At 38.6% G+C, this 10930-nt stretch overlaps 3 protein-coding genes across 3 annotated transcripts; 2 read left to right on the top strand and 1 right to left on the bottom strand.

Moving 5' to 3' along the window:
- The first annotated feature begins 415 nt into the window (after positions 1-415).
- Positions 416-4806, top strand: LOC101294164. The gene is made up of 5 exons (XM_004296986.1): positions 416-672; positions 841-952; positions 4027-4098; positions 4181-4398; positions 4501-4806. Exons 1-5 carry the CDS (start codon positions 563-565, stop codon positions 4601-4603), a joined length of 615 nt encoding a protein of 204 aa, XP_004297034.1. The 5' UTR covers positions 416-562; the 3' UTR covers positions 4604-4806.
- A 270-nt stretch (positions 4807-5076) lies between these two features.
- Positions 5077-6646, bottom strand: LOC101309629 (probable glycosyltransferase At5g03795-like). Its single transcript, XM_004296954.1, has 2 exons — positions 5858-6646; positions 5077-5774 (listed from the first exon to the last, which is right to left on the bottom strand). The coding sequence occupies exons 1-2, from the start codon at positions 6628-6630 to the stop codon at positions 5288-5290; spliced, it is 1260 nt and encodes a 419-aa protein (XP_004297002.1). The 5' UTR covers positions 6631-6646; the 3' UTR covers positions 5077-5287.
- A 136-nt stretch (positions 6647-6782) lies between these two features.
- Positions 6783-10865, top strand: LOC101304763. The gene is made up of 10 exons (XM_004296940.1): positions 6783-7098; positions 7209-7278; positions 7372-7496; positions 7864-7972; positions 8061-8124; positions 8221-8276; positions 8445-8552; positions 9041-9190; positions 10027-10197; positions 10355-10865. The coding sequence occupies exons 1-10, from the start codon at positions 6869-6871 to the stop codon at positions 10589-10591; spliced, it is 1320 nt and encodes a 439-aa protein (XP_004296988.1). The 5' UTR covers positions 6783-6868; the 3' UTR covers positions 10592-10865.
- The last annotated feature ends 65 nt before the right edge of the window (positions 10866-10930 follow it).

Genomic DNA, 10930 nt, shown 5'->3' with positions numbered 1-10930 from the left:
CTAAATTTCAAACTTCAATTTGTATTATCGATAGTAAAACCTTGATAATTTAATATTTGATAAATTAATAACCTCGATTAAATAATATTTTTTTGCCATCTCCGAAATAAAGAATTAGCAAAATTGATGTCGATAAATTAAATCTTGATTAAATAATATTTTTTTCCTGTCCCGACATTATTAATTTATAGAGGTTTAAATTATAAGGCTTAATATCTTCACATACGTTGTTCTTGTATAGAAGAATAAAATTTTTAAGCGAATATTTTATTTGAACAAGTTCCTTTACTTTTAATATGAATGTCTTTTTTGGTAATTTTACGTACCCACAAACTCTTATATAATTTGTATAAAAAAAGAAATGTGTACCTAAATGTGTTAATAAAATTTCTTTAATTATTATTTTAAAAAAAAATCAATATAGTAATATTCTGGAAGGCTTTGGAAACCGGTAGAGCGTGGCAACAAATTTTAACGACGTGTCCGATTCGTTCCCGACGCGGTGAGATTTTTGATCACAGTCGGTCTCATCACAAAGAAACGAAGAGAAACCCTGAGAGCAATGGCGTTGAATCCTCAGCTCTTACCAAACGGCATGCCGGTTCCTTTCGTCAACGAGATGTTCGTCTTGATCAGAGACGGCGTCGAGTTCGAAGTCGATAAGATTCCCGGGTATTGCCTTGTTTGTTTTTCCAGGGTTTTTGCTGGAATTGCAATATGAGTAAATTGTTTAATAATTTCAAGTGTTTTGCAACTTCTAAGTGAAGATGTTGTTATCCAATTCTTGAGTGGTTTTCTGTGAATTTGGTGTTGAACTGAGACTTGGTTTTCGAATTTCAGATCCGATGGAGGTCGGCTCAAAGCAAAGGGGACAATTTACCTGTCAAATATCCGCATGGTATTTGTTTCCAAGAAGCCTGTTGGTGATTTCGTTGCTTTTGATATGCCCCTGGTATGGTTTTACTGCTTTCGATATGTCGATTGTTCTTTGCTTTTAACTACATATGATGATTATGCAATGTCTATGAGATATGTTTGTAGTTAACGGTTTAGGTATTGGTTGATGTTTGTTGCCACGGTATTGGGAATGTATTTAGATTGTAGACCGGAGCTTCTGAGCTTTTGTTTGATGGAAAAATAAACGTTTTGAGAAGGAGTCTTTTACATTCTTTGTTCTATGGTGTGACTCTGCAGACTTGCATTTAGTTTTAGTTAGCAAGTCAAGACTAAGATACATTTTCCCTGGATAAATAATGTTGAAACACAGAACCTTACACGACAGAGAAACTAGGAATCTATGCAGAAATTCGTTGTATAAAATTATTAGGTTTACAAGACTCAAATTTTTGACCAAAAGTCTGTTAAGAGGATTACGAGACTAATACTAACTTGAAAATATAGAATTTAGAGAAACTCAGATAAAGGTGGTTCAAAGATTAGGTATCCTTCCAGTCCTCTCAATTGGTGCTTGTATTATCCATGTACTTGTGGAGGACTGTTCCAAAGACTTAACCTTCGTTAGGCGATGGGGTTTACCCTTCCCTGCATCCTTTTGCTGGACTTTTTCTGTTTGAGAAGTATAATGTCTGATGCACATACTGAACTCTGAATGCTTTCATTGCTGAGTTAACTATTTGTGACAGTTGTGCATTTCCTGTGTTGTACTTTTGATTATGGGAACAGAAAGAAAGGTTATTTAGGTTCGGGATGAGAATATTCAACAACATTAAGACTTTCTTTTATGTATTTCACTCTTAAGAACTTTCCCCCCTTTCATCTGTCCCTATGGTGAGTGTGCTATTTTGGACTATTAACATTCTTTGTTATATTCCTGATATGCTCTTTTGACTTTATTTCAAGGGCCCTCTGTTTGACAACCCTACGTCTACGGTTGCTTTATCTAACAAACAGTAGCAGCAATGAATTTGATATTATGTTCCAGTTAATCAATTTCTTTGCCACAAATTTCTGCTGCACAATAGATCAACCTAGAGCCAGCCGTAAGTACATAATCTATTTTCAGGACAAATTTAAACTAGGAATCAAGGCGCAGCTATAATTTGAGTCAATCTTTTCCCTGTAGCTTCCACATCAATCTGAAGAAAGCACTTCGGCTGGATTTTTGGGAATCGACTCATTTAGAAAGTTCTGTCCAGGCAGGTATAAGCCCACCAGTAGTCGGGTTCAGAGATCTTAAAGTCCTTTTTTTTCTCACAATGATATTTGTATTTTGGAACAAAAAAAAAAAAAAAAACATTTAGGATGAAAGAGTTGCCTATCTGAATAATCTTACAAGGGGGACGATCGTAGATTAGGGTTACAGGTCTAGCTGATACCGTAGATGTTAGACAGGACTTCTTTTCCTACTAAAACATAAAGGAGTAGTATAATCATACCTTCATTGCCCCTGTCCCAAAAGAAAAAAGTTTCCTCTGGCTTATGGCAATTACCTCCCATTAGTTTCTGTAATGTGTAACTCTAGATAAGTACATTGCTTGGGGCCAATTGATGAATAGCGAGCCCCTGAGACGTTATAGCATCCTCAAAGGTGGAATCAACAGCCAGCCGACCCCTCGTCTATGGTGATTCTTGTTATCACCAGTCCATAAAGGTATCCTGAAATGAACAGAGGCCTGTTATGTTTAGTGAGTCATGGTTGCAAATAATCGTTTGTAAACGTGATCAAAGCCAAACACTCAGCATAAGTTGATTTGCTAATCCTCATCTCAACTTGGTTAACATCATTAGATAAGTCCTATGGGTTCGTTAATGCATATACTACGGACATCCTTAGTTCTGCAGACATCTTCAATGCATCCTATACGCTAAGGAGTGCAGGAATCTTTTTGAGATGAGCTAATATGTCATAGCGCTAATGTTTGACTTGCAATCTCTCGTTGTCTCCATTGTTGGGTAACTGTGTTTTGGCTCGAGAGGGTGCCCCCGACACATCTGTCTATTACCATTAGGAACAGGAGGTAATTGCCTGCCAGATCGTAACTCCATCTATTTGACTTGAGCTATTCCTTCAGAAATCTGAACTCTACCTTCAAAAAGTTCATCAACTTCAGAGGTCTAGGTGTCAGGTCCTGCACTCGTCACATTCCATGAGACTGAAGAAGTATGAGAACCATCGGTCTTGTTCATATTGGAAGTCCCGGTCATCATCGGAGTCACACCATTCATGATTTGGAATATTCCATCTTTGAGCATAACTCTTGGAGAAAACTCCATAGCACCCATATGGGTATGGATCCCCAGGTGAAGTAATCATATTAAATACGGGTTTTTCCCATAAGCGAGTTATAGATCAACTAGAGCCAGCCATAAATACATAACCTATTATCAGGAAAAATTTAACATATCTAGGAATTACTTACTGTTGATTTCGATGCAATATACGCTTGTGAGTAGTGTAGTTGCTTCCACATTGCTGGCATTTTACATGCGACCATGTCTGGATATGATTTTTAGCTAAATTTTCGATCACCAGACACTGGTGAAGATCTTGGACTAGCTGATTTTACATCTAAATGTCTCCTCCATACCAGTACCCCATATATTACTCTCCTCCTTGTTTACATGCATGTGCACCGTGCACACACATATGTATGTTGTATGTAGATAAGAAATATTAGGGGTAAGCTTTGATCTTCATTTTCTTGCATTTTATATAGGGCGGCTAATTTGTCTGCCCTGGTTCCAAGGTAAGCCACCACACATTGTTCACTTAAGTATGATATATTATTGAATCTATGGGAAGGTTTAAGTTCTTGGAGACGTGCCAATCCTTTTCATTATGTTGTAAATCCTGTTTTGCTAATGTTTTACTCCTAGAATATTTCTCCTTAAAGGTTCTTATGTTGTTAAATTGTTTTGAGATAGTAAGGCTAAATGGTGCTGTGGTGTGTTATGAATGGTATGCTTGGTCACAGAGTACTAGGGCAGTTTAAGACTTATTTTTGACCTATTGTGGTTCTTATAAGTATTCACGTGCTTGCATGTCACTGATCTTTTCATTTGCAGCTTTTTGTCCATGGAGAAAAATTTAATCAACCGGTCTTTTTCTGCAACAACATAGCTGGCCAGGTGGAGCCTGTAAGTATACCGGTTATCCAATGATTAGCAGTAAACCCCTTCTGATTTTTGGGATCCTAATTGTTTCTATGAACAATCTCAGGTGGTTCCTGAAAACCAGCCTGCGGCTCTTTATTCTGTCCACTCATTTAAGATTTTGTTCAAAGATGGGGGTTGTGGGACTTTTGTTCCACTGTTTTTCAACTTGATATCCTCAGTGAGGCAATATAATCAGCAATTTCAACAAGCCAATACCCCACAGGCTCATGTGGATCCTTTACAGGCAGCACAAACTCCAGTTGATGAGATGATGAGACATGCGTAAGTGACATATTTGCCCTAAACGTCTTTGCTATGTATGCTTGAAGGCAAGTGGATGAAGAGAGGAATAGTTGGTTAACTTATGTTTTACTAATTTTGCAGGTATGTTGATCCTAATGATCCAACGAGGATCTTCTTGCAGCAGCCTACTCCAGAGTCTCAGCTGAGGCGGCGTACGTATCAGCCACAAGCTGCCAATCACTAGATGTGAATTGAATAGTGAATAAAAGTACATGTTTTGAGAAACACATACAAGTGTGCTGTGTATTTGGATTTATATATGATAGATACTTGATAATGCTAAGAAGGTTTGTACTTGTATATTAAGTATTAACAGTCGGATATATTCTGGATAAAAGTGTTGAATGTTTATTATGATGGATTTGCATCGTGGTTGTTTCTGCTCAAGTTTGTATCCCGTTGCCTATTTATCATCTCCTTGCTATCAACTCTGAGCTTCTATTCACTGGCTTCTATTCAATAACGGGTAAGGCCAAAGGGTTGAGAGTAGCTTTCTCCACAGATCCAAAGCAAAGGTGTCAAGATTCCCATTGCTTTTGTGAAATATAGAAATGGGTTTCTAATTCCAGAAAGAGACAAACAGTTCAGGGCATTGCACAATGTAAATTATTCTTTCCAGTGCACAATGTCATGTAATCCTCCTCTAAAGACTGCAGTGATCAAGTTTGTGTTGTGGACATAGAACGTGTTTTCAAATCCATGTTACATACACACCAGGTATAACGAAATATGGTTGCAAACCTTACATGGCACACAATACAAGGGTGAGTTTCTGCTTCAGAATTGTAAACTCCATAAAAAACCTTCTTCATTTTCTTACACAGTGGCAATTTGCACACATCCAAAACCCAGAATCACAAAGCACGAACTAGAAAGATGGACGCTGCGACCCTCTTTTGAGCCACAACTGATAAGCAGTCATATGGAAGGAGTCATATCCCTTAGGAGTCTTGTGCCAAATGAAGTGCCTCCTAACTGCCAACAAATTCCGGTACATCTTCAGGTAACTCTTCTTTGTTATCGACAGCAGCGTCTTCTTCAACGAAGCAGGCTCATTGTGGTTAATAATAACCGAAAATGTAGTCCAGTTCAACACATTAGCGAAAGGAAGCTCATAGTAATTCGACATTATAACAGGCACACACCCATAGTGTATGGCATCACTGACCCTGGCAGTGTTCACCTCATAGCCCTTAACATGGAGGCAATACTTGCTCCTCTTAAACCCTTCTTCATAAGGATACCCCGGATTCTCAGAGTAGATGTCCATTCGAGTATCATTGCCCCATAAATCCACCAGCTGCTGCCTCACATTCGAGTTTTGAACCCGTCCGGCAAAGAACACAAGCTTATCCCTGCACACATACATTGTCACATTATCATGCACTCATTGTCAATATCAAAACCCCAACAGCGCAATTGCACAAACCAAATGTACCTGGATTTCGGGGGATTCAGTGTCAGCTGAGGCGGCCGAGGCCAGACTTGAGGCATGGAGACATCTTTGTGGGCAATATAAAACCTCTGGAAGTAGCTAGACGAGCAAGTGAGCTGAATGGCATTGTTATGCAAGTCATTGTGTTTCGACATAGCTTCTCTGCAAACAGAGTGGCAGCAGGCATAGAAATGATCCAAACCCATTGAGGCATTCCAGAAAGGAAACTCCTGGCTAATCCCATCAGTATAATGCGCCACAAAGTCGGAAATGGCTTCCTCTGAATGGACCCTGGGGTCGTTTCGGAGAAGATTAACCGAAAATGGCAAGAAATAGAGATGGGCTTCTTCAGGGTTGGAGGTAATGAATGAGCTTTGGAGTAGAGAGAGCTTGAACATGTGTTCACTGAAGTAGTTACCCAATTTGGGGTCAAATGGGTTTGGGTGGGGATCGAAAATCTGAGCAAAGTCAGATGAGTTAGTTGGGTAGACATAGATCTTGAAGGTTTGGATCATGTCTTTGAAGTCGGCAGAGAAGAGCTTGAAGTTGTGATAAGGGGTTGAATCAGAGAGTGAGGATGGAGCTGAGAGACCCAAGTTTGAGGTGTAATGGCTGTTTTGGAGGAGAGAGGTTGCGACCCATAAGAAAGATGAGGCAGCCAAGAACACGATTGTGATGAAGACCCATTGCTTCAATTTGGGTCTTTTCTTCAGGTACAAGAACAAAGCATTCATCTTGGGGTTTCTTCTTCTTGTTCTTAGATCCAAGCTATGCATAAGAGAAGAGTGAATAGTGGAGAGAAAAAAGGAAGTGGAGTTAATGTAAACGAACCGAAGTTACAAAGCTGCCGTCTTCGTTTTGCGTTTATTACTTGTTTTGGCTTGTATGACTTTTTGGTAAGAAACAAAACGACGGCGTTTTGGGGTTGAGCTATACGTAGAAGGAACTTCATTCTCTTGATGATGACATTCCCCATTTGAATTTGGAGAGAAAGATTGAAGCTTTTGTTCAAGAATGGCTAGCTGGGTTAGGAGTGCACAGCTTCATTCTTATCCTGGTGTTCATCATCATCAATCTTTGAAGAAGAGGATTGAGATTCAGCAGCAGGGTCAGTTTCTGAGGTTACCCAATTCTCATAGGGGTCATCTCCGGGGGAGAGTCTTCTGTAACTTTGATGATGAACTTGCCAAGAAAGAATCGCAGCCACAACCAACTGGGGTTCAGCTCTACTCTGAGATTGAGAGGTTTTTGTTTCTGTTTTGGGCTGATTAGTTTCGTGTTGAAGTCTTGTTTGATTGTGGGTCCATAGCGTTGTGTTTTCTAATTCAATCCTTGTCGTGTTGCTTTGTTTCAGGTTGCTTACTGAGACTGTGAGGCAATCACAGGGTGGTTGGAATGATTCCAGTGACTGGAGTCAAGTAGAGGTAGCATTTCACTTTCATTCAGCTTGTATGGATCTTCACATGGAACTTTTGTTTGTTCCTTCTAGTAAAGGATAGTGTCATTGTGTATTTCAGGGGGCATGGGTTCTGAAACCGAAAACCTTGAAACCGACGGCAGTTGTACATTTTATCGGTGGTATATTTGTTGGAGCTGCCCCTCAGCTCACCTACCGGTTCTTTCTTGAGCGTCTGGCCGAGAAGTGAGATTTAGTGCTTGTAGATGCGCTGACTGTTAATATATAGATTGATTTGTTAATGACTTGTGTGATCTTATACTCTTGTGTTTGTCAGTGATTTACATCCCCAGTTGCATTACGTAAACTGATTTTTCATTTTTTTTTTAGTTCAGAGAGTAGTGGTGGTCATTGTGGACTGATTTTTCATTTTTTTTAGTTCAGAGAGTAGTGGTGGTCATTGTGGGGATTAGAAAGTTCAATGTGGCTATGCCGCTGTCTAATATACTCCTGTTTTAATTGATGCTCGTCAATCTGCTATTGCTAAGCTGAATTTTTTGCTTCTTAGAAGAGTACAGATATATGAAATGCGTTTCTTTTTTGTTTGCTGTAGGGGAATTTTGGTGATTGCAACACCATATCCTAGTGGGTTTGATCACTTCTTCATTGCAGATCAAGTTCAATTCAAATTTGATCGATGTTATAGGTTTTTTAAAGACACAGTGAGTTGTTATGTTAATAAGATCTTCATCTCTACCAGCTTTATTTTCTTCCGGAGGTGAACAATACCTAAGATGCTTGATTGTGCAGATTGAAGATCTGCCTATCTTTGGCCTTGGGCATTCTTTGGGATCTGTCATCCACCTCTTGATTGGTACAGCCATTTTTTTTTTCTCCTGACAAATTACTTTTGAGGTTGCATGTGATTGGTAATTTAGAAGTTCCTTACATTGCACAAATGGTTGGCCAGGTTCAAGATATGCTGTTCAAAGAAACGGGAATGTATTGATGGCATTCAACAATAGGGTATTTACCTTCTGAAATCATTAGCGGACATGTCAGAACTCCTCAACAAGAACCTAACTAACAGAAAGGACACAGAGACAAACAGATCACAACAAGACATATGTTTTGTAAAACTATTTCTATAACACAGTTTTAATCCACAAATATTGTTCTTCTGCAATTTAACAGGAGGCGAGCTATGCTGTTCCTCTGTTCTCACCTGTTCTTGTTCCAGTCGCCCAACGCCTTGGACCAATTTTATCACAGATTGCATCATCACCAACATTTCGCCTTGGGGTAAGATGATTATTTATTAATAGGTATATACACAAGGTTTTGAAGTATACTACGTAAAGATTGATTTCATCTTATCCTCTCATGAAGTGATTGCATGTATTCGTTGTTAGTAAACATGAAGCTCCAACATATGAATCTGTTCATATAATATGTATTCCAAGACCCCTACATATATGTCAAACTTTTTCAAAATGAGTTTAAAGATAGTGATAGATGAGTCAAACACTCAATATAAATAAGATATATCACTATACTTGTAATCCAATCCACCAATTGCACTACAGAAGCATATACTGTGAATCTGTAAGTCGTTTATTTCTGTTCTGGCCCCTGAATTTAAATACTTTACTAAAGCATCCCTTCCATAGAGGTGGACACTGGTCTGTGTTTTCATATTTGTCTTTTTCTTCTCTATTGATAGTAATTGTTGAGTCACATTGAAGACTCCTAAACAAGTGTCTCATGAATTCTCATGGAAATGCCTGCAGGCTGAAATGACTATGCGGAATTTTGAAAACCTTAGCCCTCCGATCATGAAGCAAGTTCTGCCTTTAGTGGAGCAGCTTCCACCCTTGTATATGGAGCTAGTCAATGGAAGAGAAGATTTTGTCCCAAAACCTGAAGAGACTCGCCGACTTGTAAGCAAACTTTTATCTGTTAGCAGTATAAACATTCATGGATAGCTTCTCTTTATGATATTGTACAGTGATTAACCAATTGGTGACGTTTAACCACTTGCTTAGATTTTATGATTGTATTTAATTAGCCATTTTATTTACTTGTTTGCATTTATGATCCATACCTAAAGCTATTCTGCTTCTGTAAGAATTTGAATATAGCTTGTTAGAAAATACATATTCTCTCTGAAAGCCGAAAAGTTAGCCTGTTTACCAAAGTCTGTAAATGAGGTTTTACTCCATCAGGAAATGTTCATGGTAATCAAAAGAGAGGCCATTTACGCACAACTTAACAGATTTTATGCCACCAATGAGGGAAATGACCATTAGGAGATGCTAGTAAGGCTACATCATGGTGACCTTTGTTATGAGTTGAATACATGTTACTATAACTGCTTAATGTGAAGAATTTTTCCGTTGATTGATGACAACGTGCATAGGATGATCATGCAGCAACCTTCTGGGAGAGATACGGTTTTTAACTCCAGGCAGTTGGTTACAGATATGTCTTTTTTTTTTTTTTCCATTCATGTGGAAGAGAGCAACAGTGTCTTAATTTTTTTGTGCTTATGTATGGTCTATCTGCTGACATTGCTGTTTTAGTCTAGTAGCTAACTGGTATTTGACATTTAAATCACATAAGTGGCTGTTCGTTCACCATTCTTGTACTTTTTGACTTTAATTTACAAAGCTGTTTTCCTTCTTTTTTTTTTGGTGTGTGGAAAACAGTGACTTTTTCAACTGCAACTTCTTTAGGTTTCTCACTTATAATATCCACCTATTGATGCTTTCTCCAGATAAAATCATACTACGGTATTTCCAGGAATCTTCTAGTGAGGTTCAAGGATGATACAATTGACGAGACTTCAATATTAGCACAGGTGCTGAGTTCAGATTCAGCCATCAGTTCTATGCTAGACATGTCAACTCGCCTATTGCCTGGAGATCATGCGCTTCCTTTGCAACAGGTGATCCTTGTACTAACTGTTTGGTTGAAATAGATATCTATGACTTAAAACTATTCACAGTTCAAATACATGTTTGTACTGTGTGATTGCAACTTTGCAAGTTCCAGACTTCCAGTTGGATCCATAAGAGTCAGTAGATGACATTTATATCTTGCAGGCTATACCAGATGTGCCTCCAGCAATGGCAGATGCAGTAAATCGCGGGAGTGAGATGTTGGCCAATCTTACTGTAGGAACGCCATGGGAGTCTGTTGCTAAAGAAGTAGGCAACTCATTAGGTGTAGATTCAACGAAGATCCTTCGTGCAGAAGTGGCCAAAGACCTAGACCTTCTTGTGGATGTTGTTGCATCTTGGATGGCTTCCAATACAGGTCCAAGGCTTCTGAAGCCATGATAAAGCCAAAAAGAATACCATAAAAACGATAGAAAGTACTCCCTTATACAAGGTTTACAGGAATATGGTATTTTTCGTGACTAAAAGAATCGCTTTTACTTTGTCTCTCAGCTGTACTTTTCGCTTTGATGTCGTTTCAGGGATGTACAAATCAAACGTGTTTATACACATTTGTTGTAGCGTAAATGTATATACTAGTTCACTATTCCTTTTGATACATGAATAAGATCGTACTCTCTTCAGTGTAATGTAATATCTGTTTTTCATAGCACAAGGCATGAGCATGCTGTCTTTGCATTTGTATGAAAACTCTAAATCAACTTGTTTCATGATTTACAG

Source organism: Fragaria vesca, linkage group LG4 (assembly GCF_000184155.1).
Source record: "Fragaria vesca subsp. vesca linkage group LG4, FraVesHawaii_1.0, whole genome shotgun sequence".
NCBI classification, from domain to species: domain Eukaryota; kingdom Viridiplantae; phylum Streptophyta; class Magnoliopsida; order Rosales; family Rosaceae; genus Fragaria; species Fragaria vesca.
The sequence above is the reverse complement of the archived record's forward strand: the minus strand, read 5'-3'. Positions and strand labels throughout refer to the sequence as shown.